General features: G+C 42.7%; 2 protein-coding genes across 2 annotated transcripts; one reads left to right on the top strand and one right to left on the bottom strand.

The window, feature by feature from the left end:
- Positions 1 to 3,838: 3,838 nt before the first annotated feature.
- mstnb (myostatin b) lies at positions 3,839 to 7,572 on the bottom strand. The gene is made up of 3 exons (XM_084362715.1): positions 7,047 to 7,572; positions 6,322 to 6,692; positions 3,839 to 5,580 (listed from the first exon to the last, which is right to left on the bottom strand). The coding sequence occupies exons 1-3, from the start codon at positions 7,447 to 7,449 to the stop codon at positions 5,200 to 5,202; spliced, it is 1,155 nt and encodes a 384-aa protein (XP_084218841.1). The 5' UTR covers positions 7,450 to 7,572; the 3' UTR covers positions 3,839 to 5,199.
- Positions 7,573 to 10,442: 2,870 nt separating this feature from the next.
- On the top strand, positions 10,443 to 16,664 carry akap19 (A-kinase anchoring protein 19). Its single transcript, XM_084362776.1, has 2 exons — positions 10,443 to 10,845; positions 11,576 to 16,664. The coding sequence occupies exon 2, from the start codon at positions 11,902 to 11,904 to the stop codon at positions 12,175 to 12,177; it is 276 nt and encodes a 91-aa protein (XP_084218902.1). The 5' UTR covers positions 10,443 to 10,845; positions 11,576 to 11,901; the 3' UTR covers positions 12,178 to 16,664.
- The last annotated feature ends 541 nt before the right edge of the window (positions 16,665 to 17,205 follow it).

The following is a 17,205-nucleotide window of genomic DNA, read 5'->3' on the forward strand; positions in this document are numbered from 1 at the left end:
CAGACGTTAACCTTCCCTAGAGACCCATTACACCATCTTAAAATAAACATGGGTCTGGTGTTTCTTGTATTCTGCTTACTTACAGAAATATGTAGATTTATATGCATTAGATAGCGAGGAAGTTCGGTCAGTCGGTCTCCTTACCTTTCGTCTAGGATCTCCATGAGATTGACATTTTAAGGTTTGGGTCAAATGTCGAGTGAACTATTGGCTGGATTGCCATGAAGTTTGGTACAGAAGTTTCTGGTTCCCAGAGGATAAATTGTGATGACTTTGGTTATCCACCAAGATAAGAGTATCAGCCTATAAGCCTTTAACATGTTGACAACTGATCTGCTTGCCTTGCAAGGATTTGCTAGATACACGCTTATGGAGAAACCTCTGTGGTTCGACTTGTTGACGTCTGAATGTTTGCAACTGTTGGTTTAAAAACAACAACGGTGACTTGTGGATGAGTGGAACTGGAAAGAGACAGAACATTAATGATTGATTTTTTTGGGTGTAAAAGATGTTTTTAGCTCTTCTCTCAACTGGCTTCGACAAGAGTGCTCTGGTTGTGATCTCCTTTGTCACATGGTTCATTGATCTGATTGGTTAAAGTCAGCTCGTGATAGTAATGCTAATAGACAGATGGTTTGTATGATCACCTGACAAGTATCTTTTGAAAAGGCCTGCTCTTTTCCAAACAGTATCTAAGGCCAACTGTCCAGATGGTTCCTTGTAACAAACCATATGCCGCGTCAGGTTACGGTAGTAGTGCAGCGCCCGAAATGTGCATGTTCTTAACAGGCCGATTGTTTGGCTTTTTCAAGAACCACTTGCTAAATTTATACGTTTTCATATTTATCATATCAACATTTCTACAATATGTGTCTCATCACATTCAGATTATATGTATATGAGACAGCTAAGCGAGACGGCTGCAAAGCGAGAGGCCACCGTTCAAGACCGCCTTTCAACATTTGTAAGCGTGAAACCACTGGATGTTTTTAATTAGATATCAGCACAATTTCCAGCCAAGTTTTATGACGGGACATCGGGAGAGACTCCTTCCATGTTTGTGGCAACAAAACTGAACAATTTTGATGAGACATCGAGACAACTTCCAAGCGAGACGCCGCTGTCAGACACAGCGTTTTAACATTCGTAAGAGGGGGTCTCTGCTTTTACATCATTGACGCGTGGTGTCCAATCTTACATATTGCATCTTTTTAAAGACTTGGTCTTAAAAAAAGATATCTGCAGTTCAGTTTGGACACAATCCTTCAAAAGATATTTCAAAACCTTACAACAAATAATGTCCTGGTTACTCTGGATAACCGCTCATTTATTCTTGGAGAGAATAAATCTCAATGATGAATGTTAAAAGTACGGTTTGTGTATACTTTCTAGAAAGAGATGTTGTAGCAGAGTTTTATAAATGTTTATTTTTTTATACTTTAAGCAACATAACTCTATAATAAAATAAAACCAGAACTATTGTAAGATGATGTGATATACAAGTCAAAAAATGTGATTTACTTCCCCTTAGTATCAAATAGCCAGAATCAATTTTCATGTTATTAATCAGCTTTATCACGGATGATTTAGTGACCATTCATTAATGAGGACCTGAAGAGAAATGCAGATTCTATCCATTCAGATTCTATTAACTTTACACAACAGGAAACCTGTCCAATAACGGGGTCTCCAGCTGCCTTGGACTACTCCTTTACCCCCTCACATCCTTCTTCCCGTTCTCACTCTCACTTCCTCACCTGTCAGAGGTGGAATGTCGCTGGCGGATACAGTCCTCCAGGGTCCGACTCTTTGACAGATGCAGCGATGCTCAGTCGAAAACGTTTCCAGCTCCTGTTCGCAAACAGCAGCAATTAGCGCAGGACAGGACCAAATGAAATGATGCACCTGGGCACGATAAACCTCTCCGGGTCAGAACAGCTCATACTGGTGCAAGGCTGATGGAACAATGCTCATCAAGTTCATGTTTCATTTTGGTGCTTTCTCCGCGTATCTGTCATGACTCCTACCTAAAGAAGCAGAAATTCCCTCAAACTATTACTGGGGATTTATATACATTCGTAACATGTAATATAAAGTTGTGTAAAATGGAAACTTTGGTGCTGGAAAGTTAAGAAAACACATTTTACTGACATTTATACACGATACCTGGGAGCAGTGATATTTTTCGTGCTCTTCAATTGCTAATTTTTAAGACGTGCGTCATGAGTAATAATGTGAAAGTAAACGTCTGGAAACTGTTGGAGAGTATTAGACTCATAAAAAGTTCGTGCCCATGTCAAACTGCAGATGGAAACAGCACCGTTGTAGGAGCACATATGAGGATGGAGATTGAAGAATATAAATTGATTCTGACCTCATATTGAATTTGGTACTTAACCTTTACTTTTCCTTGTTAACAGATATTTCCAGACACTTAATCACCCGTCACCAGAGAACAGAGCAGGGTAGAATCCAAAAAAGCTTCCCCCCCGAGGGAAAGGCACTTCTGTGGATCCACTCTACCCGAGGTCTGCTCTCTGCTGCGGCCGATCGTCGTGGCAGCTTTCCAGCTCTCAGCAGGAAAGGAAGTGGCTCTCGGGGGCAGTGCTCAATTCGCCCTCTACTGGGCGGAAGTCAAGCCTCAATGAGGCCGTCAGTCGGATAGGTCATGCTGTCAGAGCGCACCAGAGTTCACATCCTCTCATTAGACTGCAATACTTTCAACATCCCTTCGCTGGGAAAGAAGCAGAGTCAGGGAAGTCGAAGTACGATCACGATAAAAACGGGCTTATGGTGATGTGATTGTGCAGGTGTACTCAGGTAGACGGAGAGAGTGTGTGTTGTCATTGCCTTCCTCCACACACTCACAGATTGAGAGACTGAAATGGGGCTGCGATGGTCAGCTTCAGGTTGTGATGCTTAAACATCAGCTCTGGATTTGTTCCAGTCTGCAGAATGAATCTCTGGATGCCTTGAAAAATGTCAATATTCCTGACCATTTTCAAAGCCATTGGGAAAAATATAACTTTTCTTTTCTTGGCTCGTAGCAGAGAAACAGCAGAAAGACTAGTAGATATTTAATATCACACTTTTGTAGATTTTTCTTGCAAAGTGTGTCGACTCAGAATCTTTGTATAGATATTTGATGTTTCTGACAACACTACTCTGAAGCCACTCAAGAAATGAAGCCTTGGTCTTTTCAGTAAGGTGTTTTATAGTTGCAGTGGCCTCTTTGAAAAGGTGTTGCAGGTGTTGATTTCATATTGTGATGAGACACAAATTCAATGCAAGAAGATGTCCTGAGATATTCCTGGAATTAAGTCCGAGTCTGACTCTGACAATTAAAACCATTAACCTCTTCAATATTTTGCCACACGGACGTCTCGGGACCAGTTATGCTGATTGTGGTTATCTGTAATTACCTCACCTGTGGAGATTGATCATGAAATTGCCAGAATACATGCTGAAGAAGGGCGTCTTGCCCAAAACGTCCATGTGAGAGTTGATTTTTTCTAACTCTCTTTCCCAACTTTTGATGCTTTGGGATCGTAGGTCGCCACCCGAAGCATCAGTATTTGATGTGTTAGGAATGAGGCTCAAAAACCAACTTTCTTACAAGGTGGACCTTTGAATAGTTTGATGGGAGTGCTGTTCTTTGTTTTTCTTTTTGGATTATTCACTACATTAAGGATTCAGAACCCAGTATTCTAGTTTTATACCAATTTTTCTTATGAACCCAAGTTTGCTTTCAATGCCTCAAACCTAAAAAAAAGTGCATCCTTGATCAGAAATACAGTCTGAATGTAACGCAGGAACAAACTACTCAAAGAAACAGAACTCAACAAACAAGCTAGAAACTTTATTTGTTAAAACAAGTATATAGAGTTGCTGTATTACATCTTTTTATCTTGCTAGATTGTGGTTTTTTATACATTTACCAACAGTGGTTTAGAAAGGCAACTCCTAATGGAAACAATGGCATATGTATACAATACAAATTAGCAAACATATCAAAATCAGTTTTTACAACTTTTTGTAGCAACCAATTCTTTCTATTGGTGTGCCATAGTGCAAACTGTGTTGTTTGTAAGACAGAGTCTTAAGCATGATCTCAACATTCATACATCTCGACAATCCGTTTCCTCTGTCTTAAACACACTTTTTTTTTTCATTTGTAGGCTGCATTCATTGTGCCTTCAGTTCAAGTCCTTCTGTCCAGTAATGTGAATTTACAATCAGAATAATTCAAGTGTATCGGGCAGGTCAGGCTGTTTTTTTTTTTGTTGGATAGTGATGATTGTGACTGAGCGAGGACGCTCCTCCGTCGGGTATGTTGTATGGATGTATGGCGAGAGTATATGAAGACCTGTCAAGACCTAAAGTGGTGCTACTTCACCCTGGTGGAACACGATCGACCGGCACGTCGAAAACCTGAACCCAAGTTCTCGATATCGTTGATCGAAAAACTAAATAAGATGTTAAGGTTTCATCTGATACAGGAAGGATTTTCCAAATTGGTTGATGTAGTAATTTCTGGCTAGGATTTAGGGTTTGCCGTGCAGCCGGTTTTCATCGTTTCATCGACTCCTACGTGTCCTAAAACATGTTCTACCAGTGTGAAGTACCACTCTCAAGAGTCCCCAGCTGTGTTTTTCCAAGCCCTTTCAAAAAGTCCATGAGGATTCCTGGTTTCACTCTTAAAAACATAACTCGAAAAAATGATTATCACAAACATATAGCTTAGCGAAAAAGTGTAATAGCTTGCATGTCGGCTACGATCGGAGATGGCGTACGAGTATAATCTGTCGGCATGTTTTGTATAAATGGACAGAGCGCAGAACACCGAGACGACGAAGGACGAGAAAAGTTTTTGGATAATAATTTCTATCTACATTCACTCCCAAGGTCCGGCGTGTGTGTTTGTGTGTGTGTGTTTGTGTGTGTGTGTGTTCCTGCATCCATCTGACTTTGAGATCTGACTAAGATTTCACAGGAAGAAAGAAAAGGTGAGAGCTGTGCCGGATGTGAAAGCAGCGCTGCCCTGCGGGAAGGTCGGGCTGATTGTGGTCTCTACTCTGGTTCTATTGCACTGTGTTGCTGCAGGAGAAGCACTGGAACTGGTGGATCGGTTGTGTCAAAAAGTCTGAAAACTGGAGGCCGGACCGAGCCGCCCGACCTCGCCGAGATCTCACTCCCGACTCAAGAGCATCCACAACGGTCTACCACCATGGAGGGGATCTTGCCGTAGATGATCTGCTCCTTTCGGTTAAAGTAGAGCATGTTGATGGGCGACATCTTGGTGGGGGTACAGCAGGGGCCCGCGGACCCTCTGGGGTTGGCTTTGTTCACCAGGTGGGTGTGCGGGTACTTCTGCAAGTGCATGTACTCGCACTCCCCGGAGCAATAGTTGGCCTTGTAGCGCTTTGGGGCAATAATCCAGTCCCAACCAAAGTCTTCGAAGTCCACCGTGAGCGGGTAGCGGCAGCACCGGGACTCTGGAGAGTTCTCGTCACAGTCCAGGCCCGAGTCTCTCCGGACACGCTTGGGCCCCTCTGAGATCTTCACCTCCATGAACGGTTGCTGCAATGACAGAACGTGCGTGAATTCTTTGGTTTGGACGACACAACCAAGCCTACATCTTTTCGACCTCTGGCAGCCGGTTTTCAAACACGGCTCGATAATATTATGAAACTTTTGAGTTTTGAAGAAATTGAATCATGTGACGGTTGGTTAACCACCGCCGTCTCGGTATTCTAATTGCCCCAGAGCCCGGTGCCAGCATCTGAGCCGTGCGATAAGTGTTTGTCATTGATAGCAGCGAGTGTGTGTGTGTGTGTGTGTGGGTGTGTGTGTGTGTGTGTGTGTGTGTGTGCAGGCAATTACTCTGATTTGCACAGTCACACAGAATACTTTAAGGAATGTGGGGCAGGTGAACTTTTATGTAATCCAGCAATAAGATTTGAGGTTATTGTGGACTGGGCGTTTGTCCAAATGCAGGTGTGCGCCTACATGGAGTCTGTGTTGATTAACTGCTTTCAGAAAGTCTTAAGTCTTGATTCGCTTCTCCAGCAGTGAAATGCAGGAATGTTTAACCGCCTGCTGACTCTGCAAAGCCTCTCTGTACTACAAGCTGAAGTTAAAGCCTCAGAAACAGACTCAAACATGTTTTTCTTATAAGACCTGGACTTTAAGGAATCATGTTCTTGCAGGATGCTCCAACTATACTCATCACAGTGCACTCCTGTACGTTTACTGATGAGATAAACTGCTTCTTATCACTTCTCGTATGTTCACTTTAATGTAAATAAAGTCTCAGCTCACCAGTCCGTCCTCTCCGGGCTCTGCGGAGGTCACGGCCAAGTCATTCCCCCTCGAATCGAAGGCGTTAATCTGGATGCCCCAGTTGGTCTCCGGCTGCCGCAGCCACACGCTCAACACTTGTTTGACGTCTATACTTTGCCAAGAGCCGACCCCGGCGTTCACGTCGATCTTCAGGGAGCGGATGTGTATGTGCCCGTTCCCGTCTGTGACCGGCATCAGGCGGGAGATCTGCAGGAACACCGTGGTCGCCTCGTCCGTCGCGCGCAAATGCACCCAGAGCTGCGCCCGCACGATTCGATTGGCTTGAATCTTTTGAGTGAAGGAGAAAAAGCAGCACCTCGGCTCCCCATCCACCTGGACGACTGACTCGGCTGGAGAGAGAGAGAGAGAGAGAGAGAGAGAGAGAGAGGAGAGAGAGAAAACTACTGAACATGTGCGATTGAAATTTACAGCGTGAAATAAAAATCCCTGACACGAGACCTCACAATCCGTGTGCGTAATCACCACAGTCTGACAAAATACACCACTGATATACTGTTTTAAATCTCTATAATGTTCCTACATCGACTACTGATAACATTAAAACCTGGTGAGGCTACATGTTGTCAGAATAAAGCCTGTTTATAGCGTCCCTCCGTGCGCTCTGCTCCGTGCGTAAAAACCCATTTTGGAGACGTCTGCGCGCCTCCACTTTACCAGTCAAACAAAGCGAAATAAAAACTCACGTTCAGTGGCCATCATCATAATCGTCTCCGTGATGGCGTGCTCATCGTCCTCCTCCATAACCACATCCCTGTTGTCGTCTCCCAGCACGTCGTACTGGTCGAGAAGCTGCTGCAGCGGCGGCGCTTTGGGCAGGAGCTGCTTCACGATGTCCCGGCTGATATTCGGAGCCTCCTTCATTCGCAGTTTGCTCAGAATCTGAGACTTTATGGCGTTTAATCGCATGGTTTTAATCTGCTGCCGGACTTCGCAGGTTGCGCACTGCTCCGTGTCCTCTGGGCTGGTGGCGGAGGGTTGCTGCTGCTGTTGCTGCTGCTGCTGCGGTTGCGTCTCTTGGTCGCTCAAAACTACTGGACCCAAAACAATCAGCAAGCTAAGATAGAGCACAATCTGAGACGGATGCATTGTCTCTAAGGTGTGAAAGTTTGGTTTTTAAAAAAAGAGATCCGTTGGTTTGTGCTGGACGTGACGCGCGGCTGGACTGGGTTTGGATTAAAGTCCCACACTGACAGGCATCATACTTTATTAGCGCGCACCTTTTTATACTCCAACTTTAGCCTCTTTTGTGTCGTCAAAAACTATGATTGGCTGGACAGGCAACAATGAATTTTAACCGACTGACATGAAAACTTTTTTTCGTTGTCAAACCATACAGGGATGGAGGCTGTGAGCGTGTGCTGAGCGCGTCCACAGATGGACAAATTCACTTTTCTTACAGTCATTGCGCAACGAGCGCAGTGGCGCACAGCGGACCGTCTGTTACACGTAACATGCTGATGATCCTCAAGTTATATGAGCCAAATCAAAAGAAAGCAGCCTGTTTACTGAACATTAGGAAAGAGATCAATACAGGCGAGGTCTTGTACGGTTGGAGATGTGTGTGAATACATTAGTTTTTAAAAGAATGCGCTTTAAAAAAAACTGTTTTTATATAATTTCTTTTAACTGCGCGCTCGATAAGACAATCAAACATTACTGTTCTTTGATGGCAGGTACTGTAAAGTGATGTAACTCTGTCTGCCTGATTGTAATGAATTTCATCTGTGAGGAAAAATAAGAAATAAAGGTTTTATCCTGTACAAGTCAAGTCTGTGTTTCCTTCTGATTAAAGGCTCATATCAACCAAAAACTTGAAATACATTGTTTTGCGCACAAGAATAAAAAATAAATAAATAAATAAATAGGAAAGGTAAAGAAAATTCCTTAATCCAGGACTTCAGATCTCCTGTTGGTGAAACCTGGTTGTAGCTCATGAGAAGATGGTGCCATCGTGTGGCGGCTTCACGTCACTCACACCAGGACCTGAATGAATGTGGTGATTTGTTAATGGAAGAGTTGTATAAAAGTCATAAACTTGAGTAAAAGTACAGATGTCATGTTAAAATATTACTTCTGTATCTGATCTGATCCAGTTGCCAATAAAATAAATTAATTCAAATATTTGCTTCTTTATCTGTGACGCAATCTGCAAATAACTAGAAACTAAAGCAGCAGGAAATGGAAAATGCTCAAGTAAAGAACAGTCACCTCAAATTAAGAAATTAAGTAAATTTACTCGAGTAAATCTACTTGGTCTGCCTTACTTTGTTTTGTTTTTTTAATTTTATTTGCACATAAATAAAATCAGATGATTAAAACAAAATATCAGAGGTCAAGAGGTCATCAGGCTTATAGAGGAACCAGGGGCGGCTGAGCTCTTGAAGTGTCACATGACAGGTTGATAAATATATATTTGTGTGTGATGTTACATCAGTTGGTAATTATACAAAAGAGAAACGACACATGTTGTTCATACTACTGGTTTAATCATTTCCATTCCACCCAGTTAATTTTAATGTCTTTATTTAAGTTTCTATTCAATATATTTCATATTGTTGGATATGATTTTTTTACATTTGCATTTTACTTCCATTTTACATCATTTTCATGTAAGAAACAATTTATTTGTAGTTTCTACACTTTTGCACATTTCATATTAAAATACTCATTTACAGTAAATTCATCATCTGCTGGTTTATTCTGTTTCCAGCTCACCAGTAAGTCATGATAATGGTTGTGTGAGATGTAAAATGGACAAATGATGGAGTGTGGACAATATATAGTTAATATTGGTGGTGCTGAGGTAGGTGGTGTGTTTAGCTGGGGGCCCCAAATCAAATTCTGCTCAGGGCCCCATAAAGCCTTGGGCCGGCTCTGTGACGAGCCCCCTTCTGCCCCTACAGAAACAAAAACACAGAAAACTGTTTCATAAGATGGTTTAACTTTTACTTAGCTGCTTATACTGGCTTACTGCCTACGTGCACCTCGCACACAATCGTGTGATAAATGTTGTTTTCTGCTAATAACCAACTCATATTAGGAGATAAATGCTCATGTTTAATAAAACAGTCACAGAGGCAGTTCTGCTGCATAATATTTCATTTTTGACACTGTGAGTCATATGACTACCTGCAGTATCTGCTCTATAAAGAGAAAAGACGAGGTATCAGTATCTGTCTAATTAAGATATTATTGGCCAATTTATCAAACCAGCTCAGAAAAGTTGAATCTGTATGCAAAATATTGATACTCAGTTAAATAAATGTATATAAAAGAAAAAAAAACAAGAAAAAACATGATCTTTTCTTAATTTCTTCTCAATACAGACAGACTTAATAAAAGTAAACTGGAAACATGACAAGTCATTGGAGTCGTTATATCTCAAGTCACGAGTCTCAAGTCAAAAATCATTTTCTCCCTTTTTTTAAATGTACAAATCAATCAAACTTTATTTATACAGCACCTTTCATACAAATCAAAATGCAATTTAAAGTGCTTTACAAAGTGATTGAGAAATAAAACATAAAACAGGTTTAGAGTATAAATGCGCATCAACTGTAACAAAATGAATAGTTAAAATAATAAAAGATGAAAACAAGCAATAAAAATAATGATAAAATAAAATATTGCATGTAAAATTTTATTTTAGAGGTTCATAAAATATAAGAAAATGAATAATAAGAACAATAAATAAATAAATAAACAAACTAAAATCTATATAAAATATAGTAAAAAGAATAATAAAATAAATTAAAATAAGTAAACATTAAAACTATAAAAATTATGACACAGCATAAAAGCCAGTTTATGTTTAAAAGCATCAATATTTCCAGCTCCTCTTTAATTAAAACATAATGAAAGCCACAAAATAAACAGACACAAACACATGAAGATAAAACAATCAACAATCTCATTTTCTTCATGGATCAGTCTGATGATTTTCTGGTGCAGTGTCTGAGTGTCGCCACCAGATGGCGGTGTTGCAGCAGCCCGCAGCGCCGCCGTCAGTGCGCAGCGGCCGGACTCTCTCTCCTCTGAGCACCGCTGCAGCTCGGTAATTGCCGTGGAGCGTCGTCGCTCTGAAGTCAGTCCAGACCTCTGATGTGCTCCCTGCTGAGCAGCTTCACTCGGTGTTGGCCGACGTGACGGCAGCATTGAATCAGCAGTCTGCTCGGGCAGACTCTTGTTTCCTCTCAGAGATGATTTAACATCAGGTGCGGAGCTCCTTCATCCTGCAGACACTGAAACCAGCAGCAGCGGCGGCGGCAGCAACTTGGGAGATAATTTTGTTTCTTTACACGCATCAGGAGTCAAGTTCACATCGCTCGGATGCTGTTGGAGAGAGCAGAGGATCCGGCGCGACACCACATGATGTCCGGATTATTATTTACTTGAACGACCTTGGGTTTATTCCTCCTGACGCCGGGCTGGTTTTTGGTGGCATGGAGAGAAACCTGACGCTTTTTCCACACTCTGATGAAAGTATGTTGATCCTTCTGTTGACATGTTAATCTCATGTTGCTCAGAGCAGGTTTGCACAAAAGCTTCTCACAATAATTATCAAGATTTAATCTCAATCCCATGTGTTTGTTTGTCAGCTAATGGATGCTCTCACAGTTTGGTGCACATCAACACAATCATTTAAGCTCATTAACACAGAAATCAGATGTGGTGACTGCTCAGACTCCTGCATGCTCCTCCAAATGTTGTTTTTACTCACAGGGAGACTCCCCTTCTCCGCATAAATCATTCATGGCCTGGTGTTGTGCAGCTTTCTGAATGAAGCACATGTTTGCTGTGTGCCGAGGCCTGTAGTCCGAGAAGAGGAGCTGTCACTGTGAATCAGGCTGCGAAGGCTCGGTTAGTGGAACAGATGGGAGACACAGGCTTACAACAAAACAGCATCAGCGCACTCAAGCTAGAGACAGACGTCCCTGTGTCATGCAATACAAAATAGGCCGAGGGATTGAGTCATAAAACACTCGGAGGGAGAGGCGGGAGGGGTGGATGAGTAACACATTTGATGTGCAGAGGAGCAGAGCGTGTTTAAAGATGACCCTGCAGAGTCAGAGGTGAGGCCTTGACCCGGGTCAAGCGCTCGGCACGGTCGCTGTGAAAAATCCTTTTCCTCGTTCCCGCCATCTGGTATTTGTAGGCAGCCTCTGATGATGAATAAATCACTGAAATCCTCCCTCTATCTTTCTCTCCACAGTTGAGGAAAAGATGAGTTCTGGTCGGCGAGGAAGCCGGACTGACCGATTCAACGCCGCAAGACCCGCACAGGGATGGGCCTCCTAGCTGGTCGCCCCCGAGCGCCCTCTAAATCACCACCCTCGCCTCTGTAATACTGATCGTCGCACATGTTGGCACCCAGACATGGATGAGAGTGGGAGTGGATGACAGGAGCGCAGAAAGAAGTCGAGGGGGAAGCAAAGAGCTGCTTCTGGGTCGACTGACCGATCATCTCTGGAATCAGAATGAAAAGTTAGAAATCTAACCAAAGACTCTCGCTGTCACTGCACATTCATCCTCCAGAGCATGGGGTGTGTTAAATCCAAGAAGAGCGACCCTACAGGCCAAAATGCGAACTCTACGGAGAAGATGGAAGGTAAAGTCAAGGGAGCGAGAGGCGAGAAAGCCTACTTGGTTCAGTCAGAGATGGGCTCGCCGGAGAACTCCCCGCAGGTCAACCCGGTGCTGCTGGAGTACGCCCAGAAGCTCTCTGAGGAGATCGTGGTCCGGGCCGTGCAGCAGTGGGTGGAGGTAGACCGCCGCTACAGCGACATCCCCTACATCGAATGTGACGTGCCATGACACGGGAAGGGGGTGTCGCAGCAGAAAGCCCGGGAGCTGAGACTGCCTTGACCTTGACACTTCTACATGTGATTAAACAAGGCTGAAAGTCTCAAACACCTTCATTCAGAATCCTTCAAGCATCTACGTGCTGTGAGCGGGAATATGAATGAGCTGTCAGTAATTCAGTTTTGACCTACTTTTGGATTGGATTATACTTGGATTGAGCCTAAAAACCCTCCTCCAAAGCAACCAAAGCACCCTGATCCCGTCCACGTTTCTGTGATTATCTGCATCAAAGCCGGAGCCTTGCTGAAGCAGAAAGTCTTCAGTTGGATATCATCTTTCTCAGACCTTATTTGTCCCCTCTTCCAGTAGGTGTTGGCTCTCTGTGGCTGGACTTGTTACGCAAAGCAAGAAATCCTATCAGATATTGCCGGGAATCATAACGGTCCTGCCAGTGAAAGTCTACCCGATCCATTGATGCTGTCCCAGGGCCAAGATTCTTTCCTCGTACGGAGGAAGATATTAATAGATCCCTTCTTTTGGTGAAGGCTCACACTAGTGTCATCAGGTCAGAAACACACCCAGCTGTCCGGCTCCTTCTGGTCTGACAAAAGGCTCCTCGGGCTGAAGTTCTCCCTTAATGGCCTCCCTGGAGATCCTGTGGCTGAGCCGCAATGACGAGCATCTTCCCCAGCTCTGCTTATCTCACTGCCATTAGGCAGCCTCGACCGCAGCCCTCCATCCAGCAGGCAGGGTCCTTAAAACGGGTCCAGGAAATGACAAATGATCTTTTTCCTGCGCTCCAGGATATTTAAACACACAAGTCGCAGTTTGGTAACTTCATCAGAACCCAGATCCAAACCAGTCGCCAGAATAAATGTTGACAGTGTACGTTTTTCTGCAAACCACGGATATGTTAAAAATTTCCTTTATGTTGCAACTTTATGTTTCTTCAGGTTCAATTATAGTCTCATTAGGTTTATAGTCTAATTAGGTTAAGTCCAAAAAAACACTTCAGGATCAGGAAAAGATCGAGTGGTTTCACACTTACAGTCCTGGAAACACTTGTCGGACAGTGGTTTCTCACTTGGCAGCTGGCTCGACATCTTGTCAAAAATATTTGGTAAAATATGCCAATAAAAAACGCCCCAACATCCCATCAAAAATGTCCTGTTTTGTTGCCAGAAACACAGTAGGAATTTGTCTCGATGTCTCATTAAAAATATCCAGTGGTTTCATGCTTACAAATGTTGAAAGGGAGTGTCAAACAGTCTTTGTTGCCACAGACACTGCAAGAAAATGTCCTGACATCGTAAAAAAAAACCCGGTTCTGTGGCCACTAACAAGGCTGGAAAATGTCCTGACGTCTTCTTTAAAAATATCCAGTGGTTTCACGCTTTTAAATGTGCAAATGCTGTGATGAACAGTGGTCTCTCGCTTGGCAGCTGTCTTGATGTCTGGTCAAAATTGTTCGGTTTTGTTGTCGCTAACATGACTGGAAAATGTCCAGATGTCTCCTTTAAAAATATCCAGTGGTTTCACGTTTACAAATGTGAGAACGCCATCTCGAACAGTAGTGTCTGGCTTGGCAGCTGTATGGACATCTTATCAAAAATATCCAGTCTTGTTGCCACTAACACGGCTGGAAAATGATCCGGCGTCTCCTTAAAAATATCCAGTGGTTTCACGCTTAAAAATGTGAAAACGCCATCTTGACCAGTGGTCTCAGGCTTGGCAGACGTCTCGACATCTTATCAAAATATCTTGTTTTGTTGCCACAAACAGAGTAGGAATATGTCTCGACGTCTCGTTAAAAATATTCAGTGGTTTCACGCTTACAAATGTTGACATTTTTCCGGGAAGAGTGGTCACTAACTTGGCAACACCCAGCTGTCACGCCACGACCATCCTGTCCACCCCCTGACATAAAAGTCAGCTCATATACATCTAATGTGAAGGTGATATGACACGTGTTGTCGAAAATGTCGATTCCTGTATGAATCGTACAAACTTGAAACATATCCGTGATTAACAGAAATGTAAAATGGCAACATTTCATTCTGGCGACTGTTTGGCCACATCACAGGGGACTTGCTGGTCTCTCCCAGAGAGCAGGGCATGAGAACGGATTGACACACTTTTCAAAAAGGATTTATCCCGTCAACAGAACTGTTGTTAAAAAAAAAACACTTGGTTCTGGTTAAAAATGTCGTAGGCCTAGTTTTTTTTTTGTGTCAAAATTGTGTCATTGTACAACGCCTGACTGAGAAATACTGCCATCTGCCCGACAGAGGACAACAGCATAAATATGCAAACCTGTAAACCCATGACATTTTAATCCTGTGTATGTTTGACTTCTTGAACTCGTGTGGTGCTGCTCCAATGATACATACCAGGAGACAGAGTAGATATATTTGGAATAGAGGTTCACAACCTGCCAAAGTCCTTAATGAATGTTACTATGGGCCCAACACAGTTTAGGTGACTTGTTTTATACTGGTGATGATTCATATGAGGGGCGACATTATACAGATCTGGTATTTGCTCACTGGACAGTGGAAGGAGTGTAGTGTATCGTCTTAACTGATGTCACTGGGATTTACCCCAAATTCACATCGCTAGCTTTGTCTCTACTGATGATGAGGACACTTTAACTGCCACACAACTATTTGCAGTGACTATAGCTTTTAATAGTGTTGCATTTAATGAATTAAAAACATAACAGCAGGAACCAGTAACAGTAAGAATACTTAAAACATGCTGATAAGCCATATAAAACAGTGGCAGGGTATTCCCTCCACTTGCCTTCTCCCCAGGTCTTCTCTTGTAACAGTGGTACTGTTTCAGTATGGATTTAAAACTGTCCATTGTATTGGGTCGTCAAACCAGTACGGATGTAGTAAATGAAAAAGTCCTTGTTAAACGCACAATATGTAATGTCTGCCACTAGGTGGTCCCTCAAACAAAACAAGAAAAGCAAAAGATGTAATGGTGCGTTCCATTGCGAGTAGGAAATCGTAATTTTCAGGTCAGTATTTTCGGTTATTTTTCATGGACGCTCGCTGCAAACACATGTTCGGATGGCGAGTCTGCGAACTTCACAGCAGCTGATTTCACAGTTGAGGACAGGAGTACTTGTACTGAGCGCAGATCAACTGAATGAAATGGCCACTCTAAAGTTGTATTTGCTGCATGTTTCAAAAACAAACACTTTATAAAGTAAAAATTGCTGAAGATGTAGAAAAGTAATTGTTCTGTTGCCGTACTGCTCCATGGATCCTGCCCGAGCCTCCGACTTGGACTCGATTGAACTTTTCCGTGCCGGGGGTCGTTTTTTTCCGAGTTGCGAGCGCAATGGAACGCACCATAAAATGTTTGACATGTGAAGTAGTGTGGGATCGTGGGAGTTGTTGTCTTCATTGTTAAAAACCACCATTGCCAATGAAAATCTTAAGTGTTGACGGACGAGGTAATGTGATTGTCACGTTACATTTAGTCACGCTGGCCGACTTCCTTCCTGACTCTCTGACGAATCATCTGATGTTAACCTGGAAGGTGTAGACAGATGAAGTCATGCTACTTCGAGTGAACCACCATGGGACCTTATTTCAGAAAAAAAGTATGTATGGCAGTGAATTGTGAGGGACAAATTTCTTTTAAAGGTGCAATATGTAAGACTTTTAGTTGAAAACATTCAAAAATGAACTTCAATTATCAACAGAATGTGAAGAACTAACAGTTTTGACGTTATGTTGAAGTTAGCATGCTAACCAGCTAGCCCCCAGATATGGTCTGGCAGTAAACAACATCAAAACTCCCCCGGTTCTCCGAGCTCCCAGTTCGGGCAAAGTCAGCTAATACGACCGCTAGCAGCACCATTAACTGAGCTTACAAGCTAACGGCAGCTACAGTTAGCAGCTGTTAGCGGTTACTCTGGTGTTGTGCTGCCCCCTGTTTGTTTGGAGTATGATTACGACAGATAATTCTTACATATTGCGCCTTTTTAATGGTGTTTCAAAGCCTCTGTTTACAAGCTGCAGTGTTTAGGTGAGGTTGAAATACTCTGTGTGCTATTAAAAGCATCACACTAAAAAAAAAAATCAAAACACAAGTTGCACTAATCTCTTTCCCTCCAAACATGTTGTCGACACCCCCTGAAGATTAGAGCGCTGACGCCGTACTCCTAATTCTTAATCTGACGCCGTTTGTTTTTGCTTCAGATGAAATGATAAATGTCACTGTTGGACTGAAAAACTGTTTTTCTGTGAATGTTGGGATTCAGAAACCTTGAAGGGCCTGTTTGAATAGCACAAGAAAGAACTGACGGCAGTGAGACAAGAATGTGATAGTTTGACCAGTTCATGCAATTAAAGGTGCACATTTTCTTTGCAGTTGCTGGAGGATGATTTTATTTTACGTGTTGATTTCAATGACATATAAAACCGGGTGATGGAAATCTATATTTCTTATTTTTGGGCCATACATTAAAGATGTTGCCATAACGCTGATGTCTAATCACTGAGAAAGGTTTCATTCTTTACAAACTGTGGTGTCATCTGTGTTCACCAACTCACAACGCATTCAGTTTTTAAACTTCAGGTCGTGTGGTCGTCTAAAAGGAAAGATTTGACTTCTTCAGACGACCTTAAGAGTTAAAAATCTGATCCAGCGTGACGTCCTCATTCAAACATCTGTGTCTTCCACTGAAAGGCTGCCAATGCTTCCTTATGGAGTTTTTAAAGGTCACCCATTTTAAATTATATGAAACCAGCAGGTGTTTGGACAGAGATGAGAGATGCTGCTGCACTGGCCGGACTCATCCAAAACTTTCTCTGTGATCATTAAATAAAAGGATAGATTCCCCGAGGTGTTATATTGCCCTTTGGTAAAAAACTAATAGTCGTTTTCATTATCAATCAAACTGTCTATTACAACCCTGATTCCACAAACAGTTGAGGACGCTGTGTAAAACTAATGCAAACGGAAGAAAATCATTTGGAAAGTAACAACAGTGTTGAACTGGCTCCTGCTCCAACTTGTCCT

This window comes from Pagrus pagrus (genome assembly GCF_965226575.1).
Source record: "Pagrus pagrus genome assembly, chromosome: 9".
Classification (NCBI taxonomy): domain Eukaryota; kingdom Metazoa; phylum Chordata; class Actinopteri; order Spariformes; family Sparidae; genus Pagrus; species Pagrus pagrus.

Excerpts from the sequence above, each read along its gene's own strand:
- mstnb (XM_084362715.1), bottom strand. The coding sequence starts at position 7,449 with ATGCATCCGTCTCAGATTGTGCTCTATCTTAGCTTGCTGATTGTTTTG. Across the intron at positions 6,693-7,046 it reads TATGATGATGGCCACTGAAC|CCGAGTCAGTCGTCCAGGTG; the intron begins GTGAGTTTTTAT and ends CTCTCTCTCCAG. Across the intron at positions 5,581-6,321 it reads AGCCCGGAGAGGACGGACTG|CAACCGTTCATGGAGGTGAA; the intron begins GTGAGCTGAGAC and ends CTGTCATTGCAG.
- akap19 (XM_084362776.1), top strand. The coding sequence starts at position 11,902 with ATGGGGTGTGTTAAATCCAAGAAGAGCGACCCTACAGGCCAAAATGCG.